Source organism: Populus alba, chromosome 4, assembly GCF_005239225.2.
Source record: "Populus alba chromosome 4, ASM523922v2, whole genome shotgun sequence".
Taxonomy (NCBI): domain Eukaryota; kingdom Viridiplantae; phylum Streptophyta; class Magnoliopsida; order Malpighiales; family Salicaceae; genus Populus; species Populus alba.
Genome location: NC_133287.1, coordinates 19,233,148 through 19,249,748, shown reverse-complemented (window position 1 = coordinate 19,249,748; position 16,601 = coordinate 19,233,148). Strand labels below are relative to the sequence as shown.

The 16,601-nt window shown below is 34.8% G+C and overlaps 1 protein-coding gene and 1 long non-coding RNA gene across 3 annotated transcripts; both read right to left on the bottom strand.

Annotated features, from left to right (window-relative positions):
• Positions 1 to 4,534: 4,534 nt before the first annotated feature.
• On the bottom strand, positions 4,535 to 6,279 carry LOC118059703 (uncharacterized). Its single transcript, XR_004689352.2, has 4 exons — positions 5,708 to 6,279; positions 5,513 to 5,605; positions 4,802 to 4,852; positions 4,535 to 4,718 (listed from the first exon to the last, which is right to left on the bottom strand). It is a non-coding gene; the product is annotated as an uncharacterized lncRNA (long non-coding RNA).
• Positions 6,280 to 11,126: 4,847 nt separating this feature from the next.
• LOC118059652 (subtilisin-like serine-protease S) lies at positions 11,127 to 16,025 on the bottom strand. 2 transcript variants are annotated; one of them, XM_035072571.2, is made up of 5 exons: positions 14,207 to 16,025; positions 13,826 to 14,093; positions 11,757 to 11,912; positions 11,569 to 11,680; positions 11,127 to 11,365 (listed from the first exon to the last, which is right to left on the bottom strand). In XM_035072571.2, the coding sequence occupies exons 3-5, from the start codon at positions 11,875 to 11,877 to the stop codon at positions 11,206 to 11,208; spliced, it is 393 nt and encodes a 130-aa protein (XP_034928462.1). In that variant the 5' UTR covers positions 11,878 to 11,912; positions 13,826 to 14,093; positions 14,207 to 16,025; the 3' UTR covers positions 11,127 to 11,205. The 2 variants fall into 2 exon arrangements, with proteins under 2 accessions (XP_034928462.1, XP_034928456.1); XM_035072565.2 differs by lacking the exons at positions 13,826 to 14,093; positions 14,207 to 16,025 and having other exon boundaries at positions 11,757 to 12,016.
• Positions 16,026 to 16,601: the final 576 nt, after the last annotated feature.

Here is a 16,601-nt window from a genome sequence, read left to right as displayed (position 1 = left end):
AATTACAAATTGAAAGCTAACTTCTTTGACAGTTGGATCAATCACTACCATTCCTACACTTCCACCTAGTTGTACTCCTACAGCCTTTTGTCTTCGAATAAGAATCTCAGTTGTGCGCATGACCACAATCTTCCCTTTAATCTTGGCAGCGTCTAGAGTATTATCCTTGCAAAAGCAGGGAGTCTTACCCTACGTGCTATACCCTTGAAAGGGAGAATCTTACCCTCAGACATCTTCTCTCCACCTAGTACGGATTTCAGTTAAGCAGGTGTTTCTACAACTTTAAGCAGTCGGACAATATAAAAATGCAGCTTAAATTGTTGGCCTTGCTATTGTGACTGACTCTTCGATGAACAAATATTATTTCCGCCACTTCCAAGTCACGCCGGAGAGATTGGCATGGCCGGGATTATAATATAGCTGACTGATAGCGGGGTTGTTGCTTTGATTGCTAAATGATTTTGCAGACCAGCTCCGGTAACATCTAGTTACAGTACTATTGACTGTGTTTTGGGAACTCATCAGGTCTCAAGTTATCCAGCAAGGATTAGGAGTAAGTTTTCTCATTTAATTATTTCACTGCACATGAACTAGCTTGATGCAACTCTGGTTGAAAAAATGTAAAACTGATACGTCCTAGAAGAATCATTTTAAGCTTCTTAGATTAGAAGAAGTGCAGCTTTAGGCATTACCGGATTGACAAATTGAAGTCAGTTTGGTAAAACGAATAGTACTTCGATATTGGACAATTTGTTTCATAGAATTCATGCAAAGAGGAGAATTTCATGAGTTTCAATAGCCTGAGACTTCTAAAAAATTCATGCATAGAGGAGAATTTCATGATCCTTTAACACATGAATTTTCTTTAAACTGATTTTAAGTTCCAATAAATACTATCGTCTGTGATAGGATTTCTCAAATACACTGCCCTGGTGAACTCAAAAGGTGTGATAGTATCAGCATAGAACTCTTGTCTCTACAATGAAAGCACTTTAAGAGCAATCGGACTCCTAACCTTGTGAACACCATTGCTCCATGTCAGAGCTCCAAACACAAAATTTCCATCACTAGTCTTCAGAAGCTTAAAATCTATCCTGAAAGACATATTTTCGCCTGTCTTTGTGAACTTGAGATGGGCAGGTGTAACTGTAACTTGAACACCAGCTGGATAATCAGCCTTCGCAACATAAGCAGTCGGTCATGTACCATAATACGTAACTGTTCTATAAACTGATATGCTTCCTCTCATGTTGGACACACCAATCGAGGGGTAGTTAAAGTCAGATGATTGTTTAGTTGGATATATTTTGGCAATAAGTTGTCTGTCCTGTGAGGTTTTTCATTTGTGCAGGGCTTGCACCAATACTGCAGAGAAAATCAATGACGTCATTGGAATCAAAACTGTAAATTAGTCCTGGGTTCAATGCTGCTAGTGGATTTATGTGTCCGGATCGGAAGTCAAAAGGTGTAGCCTGGGTGTCATTTGGATATGATCTCCCAATCAGTTTCCGAGTGCTATCCATGACTGTAGCTGTAACAATGAATTCAAGTAATAGAAGTCAGATATGCAATATATTTGTTAGTGAATTGAAATTCTTCTGGTAACTTTTCAGTGATGCAAAATCTAACCGGTTGTCATTATTGCAGAGTTTATAGCTGCTGGACTCCAAGAAGGTCTGCAAGATTTTAAGATTGCAACCGCTGAAACATGTGGGCAAGACACGGAGGATCTAGAGATTATCTTGTAGTTTGTTAGTAAAGTGGAGACAAACAATGTCCCAACTCCATCATAGGCTAGCGGGAACAACTAATCTCCCACTTAGCATATAATAAAGGTTTAATTTAAAGCATAAATCATGGCATGATTTATGGTCTTTGCTCCCAGCTTAATATATAAATATATACTCAGTGAAGAGGTATGTGTTGCAGATAATAGAGTAATGAAGATAGAGAGAGCTTGAGTGAGAGTGAGTTGATCAATAAAAACCAGTAGCTCCATGGAGTAGGCAAGTTGCTGAATCACGCAAATTTATATGTGTTTGATTTCCTAACAAACAAACACAAATTTACGTGGTTCAGCAACTTGCCTACTCCACAGAACTACTGGTTTTTATTAATCAATTAAAGAAACAATACAAATAAGGAGGAGGAGAAAAAACTCTTCTTCTCTACTCAACTCACTCAAGCTCTCTCTATCTTCTTCACTATGTTCTCTACAACACACACCTTTTCACTAAGTATATATACACACACACACACACACACTAAGCTAGGAACAAAGGCCATAAATCATGACATAATTTGTGCCTTAAATTAAGCCTCTTTTATGTGCTAAGTGGGAGATTAGTTGTTCCCACTAGCATATGGTGGAGGTGGGACATTGTTTATCTCCACTTTACTAACAATCTCCTACTTGGAGACAAACAATGAAATTATATTTTATACTTAAAGACTAACCAAAGTTTTACACAACTTCAGTTTATCAAGTGTAACTCCTTTGGTTAACATGTCAGCTGGATTCTTACTTCCACAAACTTTTTTTAGCATTAGTTGCTCATCGTCTAGCAATTGTCGGATGAAGTGATATTTGATCTGAATGTGCTTAGTCCTAAAATGAAATGCTGGATTCTTGGAAAGGAAAATTGCACTCTGACTGTTACTATACAAAGTACCATTTTCCATTCATCTTGCCAAATTCTTTTAGGAAACTCTGCAACCATACTATCTCTTTTACAGATTCTGAGACTGCAACATATTCAGCTTCTATTGTTGAAAGAGTGACGATCTTTTGCAAGGTAGAACTCTGGGAAACAACAGTGCCTCCTAAAGTATATACATATCATGTAGTGCTCGTTATGCTATCAACATCTCCTGCTAGATCAGCGTCTACAAAATCTTCAAGTTTCAAACCACCAGCTATGAAGGTAAGACAAGTCTTCGAGAAACCTTTCAAGTATCTCATGATCCATTTTACCACCTCTCAATGATGCTTTCCAAGATTGCTCATATATCAGCTTACAACTCCCACTGCATGGGCAATGTCTGGTCTGGTATAGACCATAACATACATCAAAGAGTCGATAGCTGAGGCGTATGGAATCTTATTCATGTATCCACGTTCTAGCTCAGTTTTTAGTGATTGGTCTTTGCTGAACTTGAAATGATTCCCCAAAGGTATACTTACTGGTTTAGCATTATCCATATTAAACCTGCTAAGAACTTTCTTGACATACTCTATTTGTGAAAGCTTTAGTATGCCTTTGTCTTTATCTCTGATGATTCTCATGCCAAGTATTTGTTTAACAGCTCCCAGATCCTTCATTTCAAATTGTTTTGACAACTATTGTTTCAACTTGTCAATCTCCTCAATGCTGGATCATGCAATCAACATGTCATCTACATATAATAGTAGAATGATATAGGAGTTGTCAAAATGTTTGACATAGCAACAATGATCAGCTTGACATCTTGTGTACCCCAAACTGCACATGAAGTTGTCAAACTTCTTGTACCACTTTCTAGGAGCTTGCTTCAAACCATATAAGCTTTTCCTTAGCTTGCAGACTTGGTTATCCATTCCTTGTATTTCAAACCCCTCTGGTTGTTGCATGTAAATGTCTTCCTCCAAGTCACCATGAAGAAATGTTGTTTTTACATCTAATTATTCAAGATATAAATTTTATACAGCTACTATACCCAGAACAACTCTGATTGTTGTGTGCTTTATAAATGGAGAAAATATCTCAGAGTAGTCAATCCTTTTCTTTTGTTAAAACCCTTTTACAACAAGTTTTGCCTTGTACCGTTTGCTTCCGTCATGCTCAATCTTTACTTTGTAAACCCACTTGTTTTGCAAAGCCTTCTTTCCTTGAGGTAATGTGGTTAGCTCCCAAGTCTTGTTCTTCAGCAACGAATTCGTCTTATCCTTCATGACTAACTCTCATTTACTTGAGTTTTCATCTTGTAATGATTCTTCATTAGTTTGTGGTTCACCACCATCTGTCAGCAAAATATAATTCAGTAGAAGTGTGAACCGTTATGGGTAGGGGTGAGCATTTCCGGTTCGGTTCGGTTTTTCTCCAAAATAAACAACCAAACCGGAAAAAAAAAAAAAACAAAAAAAGACACCCGAAACCGAACCGGGCTCGGCCCAAACCGGCCGGGTTCGGTTCGGTTTGGGTCCGGTTTTTTAGCCAAAAAACCGGACAAACCTATATGCATTTTTTGGGCTTTTTTTGGACCTTTAATAGGCTTTTTAATGGGCTTTTAATGGATTTCTGGTGGGCTTACAATTAATTATGCTATTATCTCATTTTCTTTGAAGATTCCAAATATATTTAATTTTTTTACCCTTAAATATTCAATTGTATTAAATTATTATTATCAATCTTATGTTTATTAATTTTTTTTGCCATTAAATATTCATTTATATGAAATTATTAGTGTCAATCTTCTGTTCAATATATTTTTAACTTACTAATATTTTTCTACTTCTGAAAAGTTTAAATAAATAACAGTATAACACACACTCACGATCACACACCAATAAGTTAAAATCTAAATTACAAAATACAAACCATTGCCTTCAAAGGGCTTAACAAAAAAACAACAAATAACATTATCATAAAACACTCCAAGCCACAAAAAATAAATCTTCATGTGCACAACTGCACATCATCTCAATAAAAAAGCACTTCAAGAGCATTGCACCTTGATTCCTGAAATTCATAATCTAGAATTATAACATGATAAATTAAATCAGAAAATATAAAAATTAAAAAAATATATATTTATACCATACGTTTGGGGTAGTGCCACTGGATGAAGCATTTTGATTTTGAAGGTTTTCCATCTGTAATTACCAAATGCAAACTACTTGGTTAGTTTACAGAATCAAATGCAAACAGAATAATTACCAAATGCAAACTACTTGGAGTTCTCTACTTAAAGAAGTTTGGTTCATAAGCAAGGAAAATTAAACATTTACCGTTTCACATTCTAGCTAGCTAGTTGAAGTATTTATCCCCGTCTTTAATCATTTACAGTTTATAAAATACCTTTCTTTCCATATGGCAGCAAAGCAAAAGCAATTACAGTTTCAGTTCTATTTTGACTTGTCTTTACAAGTGGGGATGGCCAAGAGACAACAGGGGGGAGCAGAAGCTTTTAAAGGCAACTAAAATGGAAACTTAAATAGGACTAAAAAATGCTGAGCAAGAAAAGCAGTAAAACACAAGGAGATTAGCTGTCGTAGCTTCAAAAGCAATCACCTCATAATCAACCAGAAAATGATCAAATAAAAACAGGCCTCATATTTTCAATTTTCTCCTCCAAACCAGAAGGCAGAAGTCAATCGAGCAAAGAGCAAAGTCGCAAACAACATTGAATAAATGACTCTAAATTCTAATTTAAACCTAAACTAGAATTTATCACCCAACAAAATTTATTAAAACTAACAATAAGCTTAACTGCATGAATTAATTAGAAAGGAGAAAAAAAAATTAAAACTCACTGGTTTAATGGTTTTGAGAGGCTGATCAGGGAGAAACACTCAAACACCGAGTCACCGACCGTGTTGATCGCGATCCAGTGGAGAGTCTGGAGACTGAGGAAGAAACGTCAAAAAAATTAGCTTAACAGGATTAAAATTAACAATAACCTTAACCGAATTAATTAATTAGAAAAGGGAAAAAAAACTAAAACTCACTGGTTTTGACTTTTGAGAGGTTGAGCCGTTGAGGAAACGTCGGTCGCCGGTGGTCGGTCTAAGGAGAGTGGACACTGGAGAGTGGAGAGGGAGAGGACAGGCGAGGGGGCGAGAGGGGACAGGGGGTAAGGGGACGGGGGGGCGTTACTCGGTGTCGGTCAGTGAGTAGTGACTACACTGACTAGTGAGAGTGAGAGGCTGAGGGGCTAATAGGCCAGAGGAGACTGGAGAGAATCGAGAGTTTTCAATCTTCAATTTGAAAGTTTACTGTTAGTGTTTAGGGTTAGCGGAGAGGAGAGGGGCGCGGCGTGCAACAAAATGAACAAATGAACAAATTTTTCTATTTATATCAGGGAGTACGGAGCGGAGTCAGCGGACCTTTTTTCTTAACCGGTCCGGTTCGGTCCGGTTAACCCGGTTTTTGCACTGCAAAACCGAAAACCGAACCGAACCGGGGTTTTTTCTATATAATCTATTCGGTTCACTCGGTTTTTTTTTTCGGTTCGGTTTTTTCGGTTAATTTTTTCTTGGCTTTCTCGGTTTTTTCGGTTTTCCGGTTTTTTTGCACACCCCTAGTTATGGGGTCTTTACAGTCCTTAAAGACCTGCGAACATAAACAGTTGGTTTGCATGATTCTGCATCTTCTTATGTAGTTGTAGGTATAGATGTGCCTGATTCTTCTTGTAAAGGATATTGATTTTTGTTCTTCTCGGTAACATCAAAAATTCTTTCTAATCTTATGAATTCAGATTTTTGTGGACTTGTATCTGAATCAGCCATATATGTTTCTACACTTGATCTGTCTTTGTACAAAACTTTCTCATCAAATATCACGTTCATGCTTCTGATAATCTTTCTGTTCTGATCATCCCAGAACTGAAACCCAAATTCTTCATCTCCATAACCAATGAAGAAACATTTCTTGGATTTGGCATCTAGCTTGTTGTGAGCATCAGAATCTATGTGAACATAAGAAACATACTCAAAGACCTTGAGATGAGAGAGTTGTACCTCTTTTCCTCTCCATACTTCCTCGGGCAATCAGAATTCCAAAGGAACTAATGGTCTATGGTTGATCAAGTAAACTGCGGTATAAATTGCGTCGGCCCAAAATGTTTGAGGCAACCTTAAATGCAACCTTATGCTTCTAGCTCATTCGTTGATAGTCCTGTTCATCCATTCAGCAATGCCATTATGTTGTGGTGTGCCTAGAATGATCTTTTCCATTCTAATACCATTGACAACGTAATACTCTTTGAAACCTCCCTTCATGTATTCTCCCCCATTATCAGATCTCAAGCATTTCAACTTTAAACCTGATTCAGTTTCAACCATAACCTTCCACTTTTTAAATGTTTCAAACGCATCAGATTTATTTTTCAGAAAGTAGACCCATACCTTCTTACTGAAATCATCGATGAAAGTCACATAATACCGAAAACCTCCAAGAGATGGCACTGGAAAAGGTCCTTATAAATCTGTGTGTACCAGTTCTAGCTTTCTTGGTCTTAAAGTCTTGGCAACCTTTAAGAAACGGAGCTTCTTCTATTTTCTAAGAATAAAACTTTCACAAATGTCTAGATCAACATTTTTTTAACTCTGGTAACTTTCCCTTCGACTGAAGTATCTTCATCCCTTTTTGATTCATATGGCTGAGTCTACAGTGCCATAGTTGTGCCTGATTTTCTGCTTCAGTAGAGGCAATGAAATCTGCAAATCTTGTGGTCATATACAAGGTGCCATTTTTCTTTCCACGAGCTAAAACCCTCCCTTTGATACTTTTCACATACCTCTAGAAAAAAGGATTGAATGACCACTATCATCAAGTTGTCCAATGAAGATCAGTTTCTTCTTTAATCCAGGAACATGTCTTATATTTTGTAAGTTCCATATAAATCCATTCATCATCTTGATTTGCACATCTCATATACCCATAATATCCATTGGTTGTTCATCAACCAAATAGACTACATCGTGATCTCTAGCAACATAGCTTTGCATCATTTCATGGTGTGGTGTACAATGAAATGAAGCACCAGAATCAAGAATCCAATCATCAATTAGACTTTGTACAGCAATAATAAAAGCATCTTGTACCTCATCAATGGTAGCGTTTACAAAGTCAGCCTCAATTTTTTTTGGTTTTGTGCAACTCCTCATGTAATGACCAGGTTTGCCACAATTCCAACATTCAACCTGTTTTCTGGATCCAAACTTGCTTTTACTTCTGTATCTTGATTTTAATCTGCCTCTAGATAACCCTCTATCATGTCTCCTCCTTCTAGTGTTGATGTTGAGAGTTGAACCTGAACTTAAATTTTCACTCAAGTCTTTCCTTCACACTTCTTCAACCAAAATCAAATCTCGGATATTATCATATTTTAATTTGGATTTTCCGGCTAAGTAACTCACGGCTATTCTCATACCTTTCCAGCTGCTTGAAAGTGAAACTAGCAAAATGAGTGCACGAATCTCATCATCAAACTCAATCTCAATAGATGACAATTGATTTGTGATGGTATTAAAGTTGTTGAGGTGTTGTGTAACAGAGGTGCCTTCTTTCATCTTCAAGTTGAAGAACTTCTTCATCAAGTGCACTTTATTATTTACTGAGGGCTTCTCATACATCACAGACAGGGCTTCCATTAATCTTGCAGTGGATTTTTTTTTTGTAACATTATGAGAAACTCTTTTTGATAGGATAGCCGGATAATGCCCAAAACCTATCTATCAAGAATTAGCCAATCTTCTTCTTGCACATTCTCTAGTTTGCTCCCCAACAAAGGAAGATGAAGTTTCTTCCCATATAGATAGTCTTCGATTTGCATTTTCCAATAACAAAAATATGTCCCATCAAATTTTTCAATTCCAGCAACCTTTATTTCATCTGTCATTTTTGCTAATTTTAGAGTTTGAATTTGTTGAATATGACTTCACGGTTGTGTCTAGAATGGCTGGAAATGTTGGAAACAACTCTGAAATCACCAAAATCAGACTTTGTATGGCTCAGATCTGATCAATCAAACTTTTGGATCAATGGACGGTGCAGATGAAGCGGCGTGTCAGATGAAATAGTGTCTGCGGCGCATCGATCAAAACTCAAGATGATGAAATGGCTTTGACGACGTGTCTAACACGTAAGCAAACCAAGCCCACCTTGATGACATGGCACAACCGCGCGTAATTATCTCTAACGTTGCATGTGCTACTGTGGATTGCTGACTGGTTAGCTGACATGGTGAATGATTGTGCGGAATTGCTGTTTGACTGATGTCGTGGCGGGTCAACCCGGTTTAGTTGCAAGTGGTTGGGCGAATAAGGCGCGTGTGGGGCGTCTTGCGCTTGGGTAGTCCTGACGTCAGTGCATGGTTGAGCGTGCGGGCATGCAACACGTCGGTTCTTCGCAGGAGTTTCACCAGTAGATTTATCTCATCATCCCCTACACGATAGTATGTTAAAAAACACGTTTGGAGAACTTTGATTTCTGGGTTTGGATCGAACACCCTCTTTTTCAAGAACAAGCTCTGATACCAGTTGTTAGGAAATTCCAGAAATCAAACACACACAAATTTATGTGGTTTGGCAACTTGCCTACTTCACGGAGCTATTGGTTTTTATTAATCAATCAAAGAAACAATACAAACAAGGAGGAGGAGAAAAAACTCTTCTTCTCAACTCAATTCACTCTCACTCAAGCTCTCTCTATCTTCTTCACTTTATTCTCTACAACACACACCTTTTCACTGAGAATATATATATATATATATATATATATATATATATATATATATATATATATATTCACACTAAACTGGGAGCAAAGACCATAAATCATGCCATGATTTATGCCTTAAATTAAGCATTTATTATGTGCTAAGTGGGAGATTAGTTGTTCCCACTAGCATATGGTGGAGGTGGGACATTGTTTATCTCGACTTTACTAACATGGTTGACTCATCGCCCACCTGTGCTAACCGTTGATAGCGGAGACCATGCTGTCAATCTATTCAAACCAGGTGTTGTATTATCTGGCTGCCATTAGAATATAAATAGTTAGAAAAAATCATACTTTAAAAGTCACACATGATGTATAGATTACCTTGATAATATCTGGAGTAATAACATTTGGTCATTGGGAAGAAAACACGGTCACTTTTGGTGCAGGTTTTGTGTTCAAAACTCTCTGTGTGGAGCAATTCTTGCAATTGGATTCCTATACCAAAAGAAGTATGCTTAGTTCTATTAGATTAAAGAGCTTTCATTTCGATAATGACATTTCTTTACGACCATGTCAAATAACCAGTACGACACAAGTTTAAGCTAAAAAAGCTTAAGCTGTTTGGGCTTCTAACCGAATTCATCTTAGGAACTGTTTGGTTGGAAAAACTGGTCTAAAAATTAGATAAAGAAGACTTTTATAAAGGACTTGGAGATTAGTTCATGAGGTAATCAACGAGTGAAGGATTCGGTGTTGCATCCGAAAGAGTCACTGCCAGATTATTTTTGCTCACCAACATCTGAGCTCCTGGAAGAAAAAATATATGATACGTGACATGTATAGGAGTTGAGATAATATTTCCATAAATGTTGAAGTTTGAATTTTCATGAAGATTTGCAGCTCTAGTAGTATGTCTTTGCTTGAACACCCGGTGCAGCTGCATCACCTCCAGCTATCAAACCGTATGAGGTTTCCATTTTCAAAGAGTTCAACGACAAACCCTGAAAGCACATCAATTTTTTCATATGAAGGTAGTCCTCATTAATACATATATTTCTTGGCCCTCATCTTTTGTTTTTTTACCACAGGGAACCGAGATAAAAATCATGATGGCATTAGTAAAAAATCAGCTTCAAAACTTGTGAATTTCCAAGATAAATGTTTGAGTCAAATTCCCGGTCCAGAGAACTAGCAGCAACAGTGAGTATCCAAGGAGCAACATTAGCTGTAGTCTTTGGGGAAAATCAGTTCCCTGCTGAACACGACACAACTATTCCTTTCTTGAATGCATGGAAAGCTCCAACAGAAAATGCATTTTTAAAGAAAATTGGCTGGGGAGGGTCAGGGCCAAGGGAAAGAGATAGGATATCGACTCCATCATTGATTGCATCGAACTGTTAAAGAACTATCTCAGTCCAATAGCTTAAGCTATTAGATGAGATCTCAAGATATAATTTATATTATTCTCTAGCATACCCTCTCAAGTAAAAGCTCTTTGGACTTGAAATTTGTATATACTCACATTACCTTATGCTTGTTTTTTATCAAATAAATAGGAATAGTGAAATTCAAACTCGTGACCAACTTAGTCATTAAAGTTCTGATACTATATCAAAAAATCATCTCAATGTAATAACTTCAAATATTAGATAAAATCTCATAATTTATATTATTTTCTAATAAAAACATCAGCGCCAGGTTAAACCAACAAGCCTTGTAGATGGCAGGTCTGGCATATAATGCACCACCTCTTGCAGTGCCTCTGGCCATCCCAAATAAGCTAAACATTAGGCACTATAGCTCCAGCTATAGTTGAGGAAGTGTGGGATCCATGGCCACCACTGTCTCGCGCTGATCGGAAGAAAGAGCCACCAATATCTTCTAAAGGCCCATTACCGGCTTCAAATCCTTTGAAGTAGAACCTTGCTCCTATAACTTTTCTGCAATTTCCAATCCAAAACACGTTGTTCTCATAATTATCTTTCATTTAAATTCTGGTAACAATCACAACACAAAATCGAAGGCATTTTTTATCAAAAAAGTGTTATAAATCAACTTCTGTGCCTTATGATTGGTGATGATTTAAAAATTGTGTTTCAATATAAAGGATGCTGGTATATTGGGGCAAAAAAACTATAGATACCTGTTGCAGTTATCTGATGTAAAATTTTCACCAGCAACACATTCTCCCTTGAATTTTATGGGCACAGCGCCTGAGCCTGTATCGCTGAAGCTCTCTGACTCAGGCCAAGATCCTGCAACAATAAATGAACGATTAGAATTTTAAACTGTAATGATAGTGAAGAAAAGAGCTGAGTTTAAAAGCATTACCTCCGTCAATGACACCACCAATAACATCGGGCGCTGACGAAGTCACAGGCCCTTGGTTATTCCCACAGAGAGGATTTAATCCTAAAAACTCCCATGAACGTGTTGTGTGGAGCTTATTCATCCGGCTCTTGAACACAGAAACAACCGAATCCCTTCCTGCAGCAAGATGAATGTGATAAATCTTTATAACTGTATCTAACAGTGAATCACCCATGTAGTTCAAGAAATATCTTTATGCGCAATGTTAGATGACATGCTTCATCTTGTGTTTTTCCTTTGGTGTCTTTTCGAAAGCTCTTCCCTATCAAAAATGTTTTAACAGTATATACCATATACTCAAACATTTGACAAATAATATTTACTTTGTTTATGTAAATATATTTAATTTATTAATAATAAAATTTTATTTATATTTAATATTCATCAAATATTTTATAAATAAATATAATATTTAATTAATGAATCTAAAATAAAAATAAAGTTTTTTATAAAAAATTACAAAAAAAATTATAAAATTGTTATAATTATAGGATTCTTATATGTTTCATCAAATCATTGTTCTTGAATGTTGCTAGTCAATACTCTCTATTAAGACTAGACATTAATTAGAGCTATTGAGATTGATATATTTTTTTATATATATATATATATATAAAATGAAGCAGTTGTTCTCATAAAATGAGGTATGAGAAATACTTAAACTAATATTTAGATATTTGTCGGATAACATGTGCACTGAATTAACCCGTATAATAATTTTATATGGAAAGATAACTTATGTGTATGGAAAAGCTTAGGCGATAGTTGTCCAAGTGATCCTTAGACTTGAGATCAATAAGTTATATTATATAGAGAGTAATATGTTTTAATCTTGCTACATGTTATCCTAATCAATGGTAACAAATGAACAAATATTAGATATAACATGAACTATATGAAAATATTAAAGTACTCAAGAGATGATTTATCACCCTAGATAAATTAGGGAAAATATTTCATCAGTTCCCAAATAATATTGATTGTAAATCCTTGCGCAAGGTCGAATGAGATTTGAAAAGAATTACAAATCTTATTCAAATAATCAATGACTATGGCGTTGAGAATAAACATGATTTGATAGAGTAAACACACTCCATGCCATAATATCTAAAACAAAACATTATTGATGAAAGGATAGTAATTACACTAAGAAAATGATCATTGAAAGGTTAAGTTAAACCATTTATGACTTTTCTAATATTTAATGGATCATAACATATTGTTAGATATTGCAATTGATCTTCAAATATAAATCAATCAATTACTAAATTGATAAAAAATTAATTTGTTTAGTTTATTTAATTCTATTTAATTTGAGATTATGATTTTTATTTTGGTTAATTTATTATAGAACCTAATTAGTCACACACATAAAAAAAATTATTTAGAAATTAAAATGGGATAATTAATCAAGTGTGACTCGATTGTAAATAAATTTTAGAAATTGAGAACTAGAAGATAATTAATATACGGGATTACAATTCTAGACCTAGAAACAATCAAGTAAGGACTTTATTGAATAAATTTTTAAAATTGACCTAAAATAATATGTGATATTATTTAAGGGGTAAATTGATATTTTGTTATTCATAAGGTTTTTAAGTTGCTCTAAATATAAAAATTTACACCTCTTATTTCTTAAGGTGAGCAGAGCATAGTACAAAAATACATAAAACACAGTAGAAAAGAGTTAATACTCAAATGTATATTAATTCCTTTCTTCTATAAGGGTTTAGAAGATTTTTTACTGGTGGTTCACGTAAATTATCGTTAAGAACCGGAAACTTAGATAACTGATGGTTCGCGACAACACAACCTTAAAGTAATTATTCAAAGCCAAAACAAAATATTTGTTATTTAGATAATCTTTGTATAAACCCTAAACAACTTTAGATTAGTCCAACGTGATTCTTGTAACTTCTGAAAAGATTTTAAATTTAGAATTTCAATTGTATATATGTGTTTCGAAAACCAAATAAAATGTTTATGTGATGGCCAAAAACATAAGAAAGGACTTGAGAACACAGTACCTGCAAGTTACTGAGCCTGCTCTTCTGTTTGGATGGCTGGAAAAAACCTTCGAAGCTCTTAATATAATGGTGAATTGCTGAATTGGACAGATTCATCAGCATTCAGCAACGTCGACATTACACTAAAGATCTATGTGAATTGAAACCAACAGATTAATTAGAGCCTTGCCTTCCAGAAACTGAAGCAAGAATTCCATGCATGGTTATGATTGACCAGTACCGATTCCGCTTTGGGGTGTGGGTGTTCCCCCATGTAAACTATGCAATGCTGCATATAGACAGTAAGCAAAAGACACAAGAAAGCTAAATGAGTCTCCATTTTAACCTAAATGTTTCATCATTTGCATAAGCAAGACATTTATAATGCGTTTTGTTGAGTACCTGAGGCATTGAAATGTTATCGTAAACAGTACACCATTACCTTTGTCTTCTTAGTGGCTGTGACTCCATGCACTAATGCAACTGTGATGAATAAGAGAAAGGTAAGAAAATTGTTAACTCTCGTCATTATTAAGCAAGCTTTTGCAAGCAGTATGATAGAAAGAAAGAAAAACTACAAATTAAGTGGTTAAAAATATGGGCTCGTAACGTCGTACATGCCTTTTTATAGCCTATCGAAATTCCAAAGAGTTAAGATTATGCATTATATTAACATTCTAAAGCCGGCTACTGATAGAGAGAAAAGATTTGCTTATAGGAAAGGTGATATAATCCAAGTTAATAATACATTCAAATGCATGTTGCTCTTGAAGCCGGCTTCTGTTAGCCCAAGTATTTCCTTAGCCGGATACCGATTTCGACATTAACAAAGATTATTTGTGTGTTTACGCAAGGGCCATTTCTACTTTACAGAAGCTGGTCTTGACAGATACTTTTTAACCACAAACGTCGACTATGCTGACATGTTGGATTCTGGATTCTGAATTGTTCTCTGCATGATTTGTGCACTGAAATCCAGCGTGCGTGAACTGGTATGATAAGCAACTGGATTGTAAGGAATCTCACTCATCATATGGCAACCTGGAGAGATTGATTGGATGATCAAGGAGGTTTACTCTCTGATCTATTGCATTCCGGGGGTTGGATTTCGAGAGTATAGCACTCGGGGAATCTTAATCTTTAGAATGCTCCAAATCAATGTAAAGGGTGCATCCTTACAATTTTAATGAATAAATTACTTAATCTTTATAAGCTGATCCAAGAATCCATGAGTTTCAAGCTCGAAAAAATCTTATAGTATTATCTAGCTGTCTGTGATGTTTGAACTTCAGGAAACATGCACATCACTGTCATCTTCTCCTTCTCTCTTTTTCGATAGATACCAAGTTTTAGATGCATGGTCCTGCTCCTTATCACGGGGAGCTCTTGTAATAGAACAGGCTTACGAAGTGTTTGTTCATGTGACTTCCATCCATTGGCAAACAAAGGACAGCTAAGTGTTATATCCACATAACTGCTGCTGCGTTTATTGAACTGCTGCTGGGATACAGCAACCACAGGCATAGAGTCTCTGTTCTCAGTTTTTTTTTTTTTTTTTTTTTTCTCCCTTTACCTTGACAGCAGAGTCAAACTGCAACTACAAAGGGCCAAAGAATCATACCAAGACAAAAACATACAGAGTTTTTGGGTAACTAATCAGAATATCACATCAATAGAAACTGGGCATGAGAGGAAATGGCCTTAACAGATAAAAATACCCAATTGATTAGGACTTTTTATATTTTTAGGAATAGTGTAGAGACTTTCGTGCCTCTCATAAAACACTAACAAACAGGGTATTTGTGTATTTTCAAGTTTGTTTGTTTTGTAATAATTAAGTTCATCAGGGTCGAGTCATTTAATATTTCTATGAACAATATAAATAAATTCATATCTTGAAAGGAAAAAAAAGAACAAACAAGGTATTTTTATCTTTTTAGGTTAGTTTTCTTTTTGTAATTAACATTTTTGGGTCTGGATGATTTGGTTTTTTCAATAATTTAAATATTAATTAAAAAATTTGTTTTTTAACAGGATAGCATGTGTGGCGATTGGATTAATGGTTGGGTTCCGTAGACTTTTTCTTTTTCTCTTTTTTTTTTCTTTACAAAACATACAAATGTTTTCTATTTGTTTATTTTATTTAATTCAATATTTATTCTTTTGATTATTATTTATTTTATTTTTATTTTTTTATTAATTTTTTTCTTCAATCTTGTCTCTCGTCATTTGGCTAGATTTTATTTAAGTTTTAAATTTGATCATCATTTTTTTAGTTGTTGTTTGTTTGTTTTTATCACTTTTCTAATTGAATTTTGTTTTTAATTTAACCCTTTAATATTTTATATCAAATTATTTTTTTATCGAGTTTAATCTTTTTTTTTTTTAATTGTCATTTCTTTTGTTTTGGAGAGGCTTTTTTATTGCATTTGTTTTTCAATTTTATCTCCTAGCATATTATTAATTTATAATTTTGTTTTGTTATTTTTAAAATTTGTTTTCTATGGTGTTAGTTTCTAGCTCATTAAAATCATGAGTTTTGAAAATTAACATGAGTTGATTTAAAAAAAAATTTAGAGCTTTTTTAAATTGATTTTTTCAATTTTATCTTTGAATATTTGATTTGTTGATAATTGATTTTATCCTTGAATATTTGATTTAAATTTTTTTAAAAAGCTTTTTTAAATTGATTTTTTTAATTTTATCTTTGAGTATTTGATTTGTTGATAATTGATTTTTATATTTTTTTTTCACTTTTTTTTTTCTATAAAGTTGATAAATTAACCCGAATTGATAC

What these genes read in the sequence shown, in the direction of transcription:
- LOC118059652 (XM_035072565.2), bottom strand. Translation starts at nt 11,970, where the DNA reads ATGGGTGATTCACTGTTAGATACAGTTATAAAGATTTATCACATTCAT. An exon ending in TGGTGGTGTCATTGACGGAG is followed by an intron (nt 11,681 to 11,756) that starts GTAATGCTTTTA and finishes TTATTGTTGCAG; the next exon opens with GATCTTGGCCTGAGTCAGAG. An exon ending in ACATCAGATAACTGCAACAG is followed by an intron (nt 11,366 to 11,568) that starts GTATCTATAGTT and finishes TGGAAATTGCAG; the next exon opens with AAAAGTTATAGGAGCAAGGT.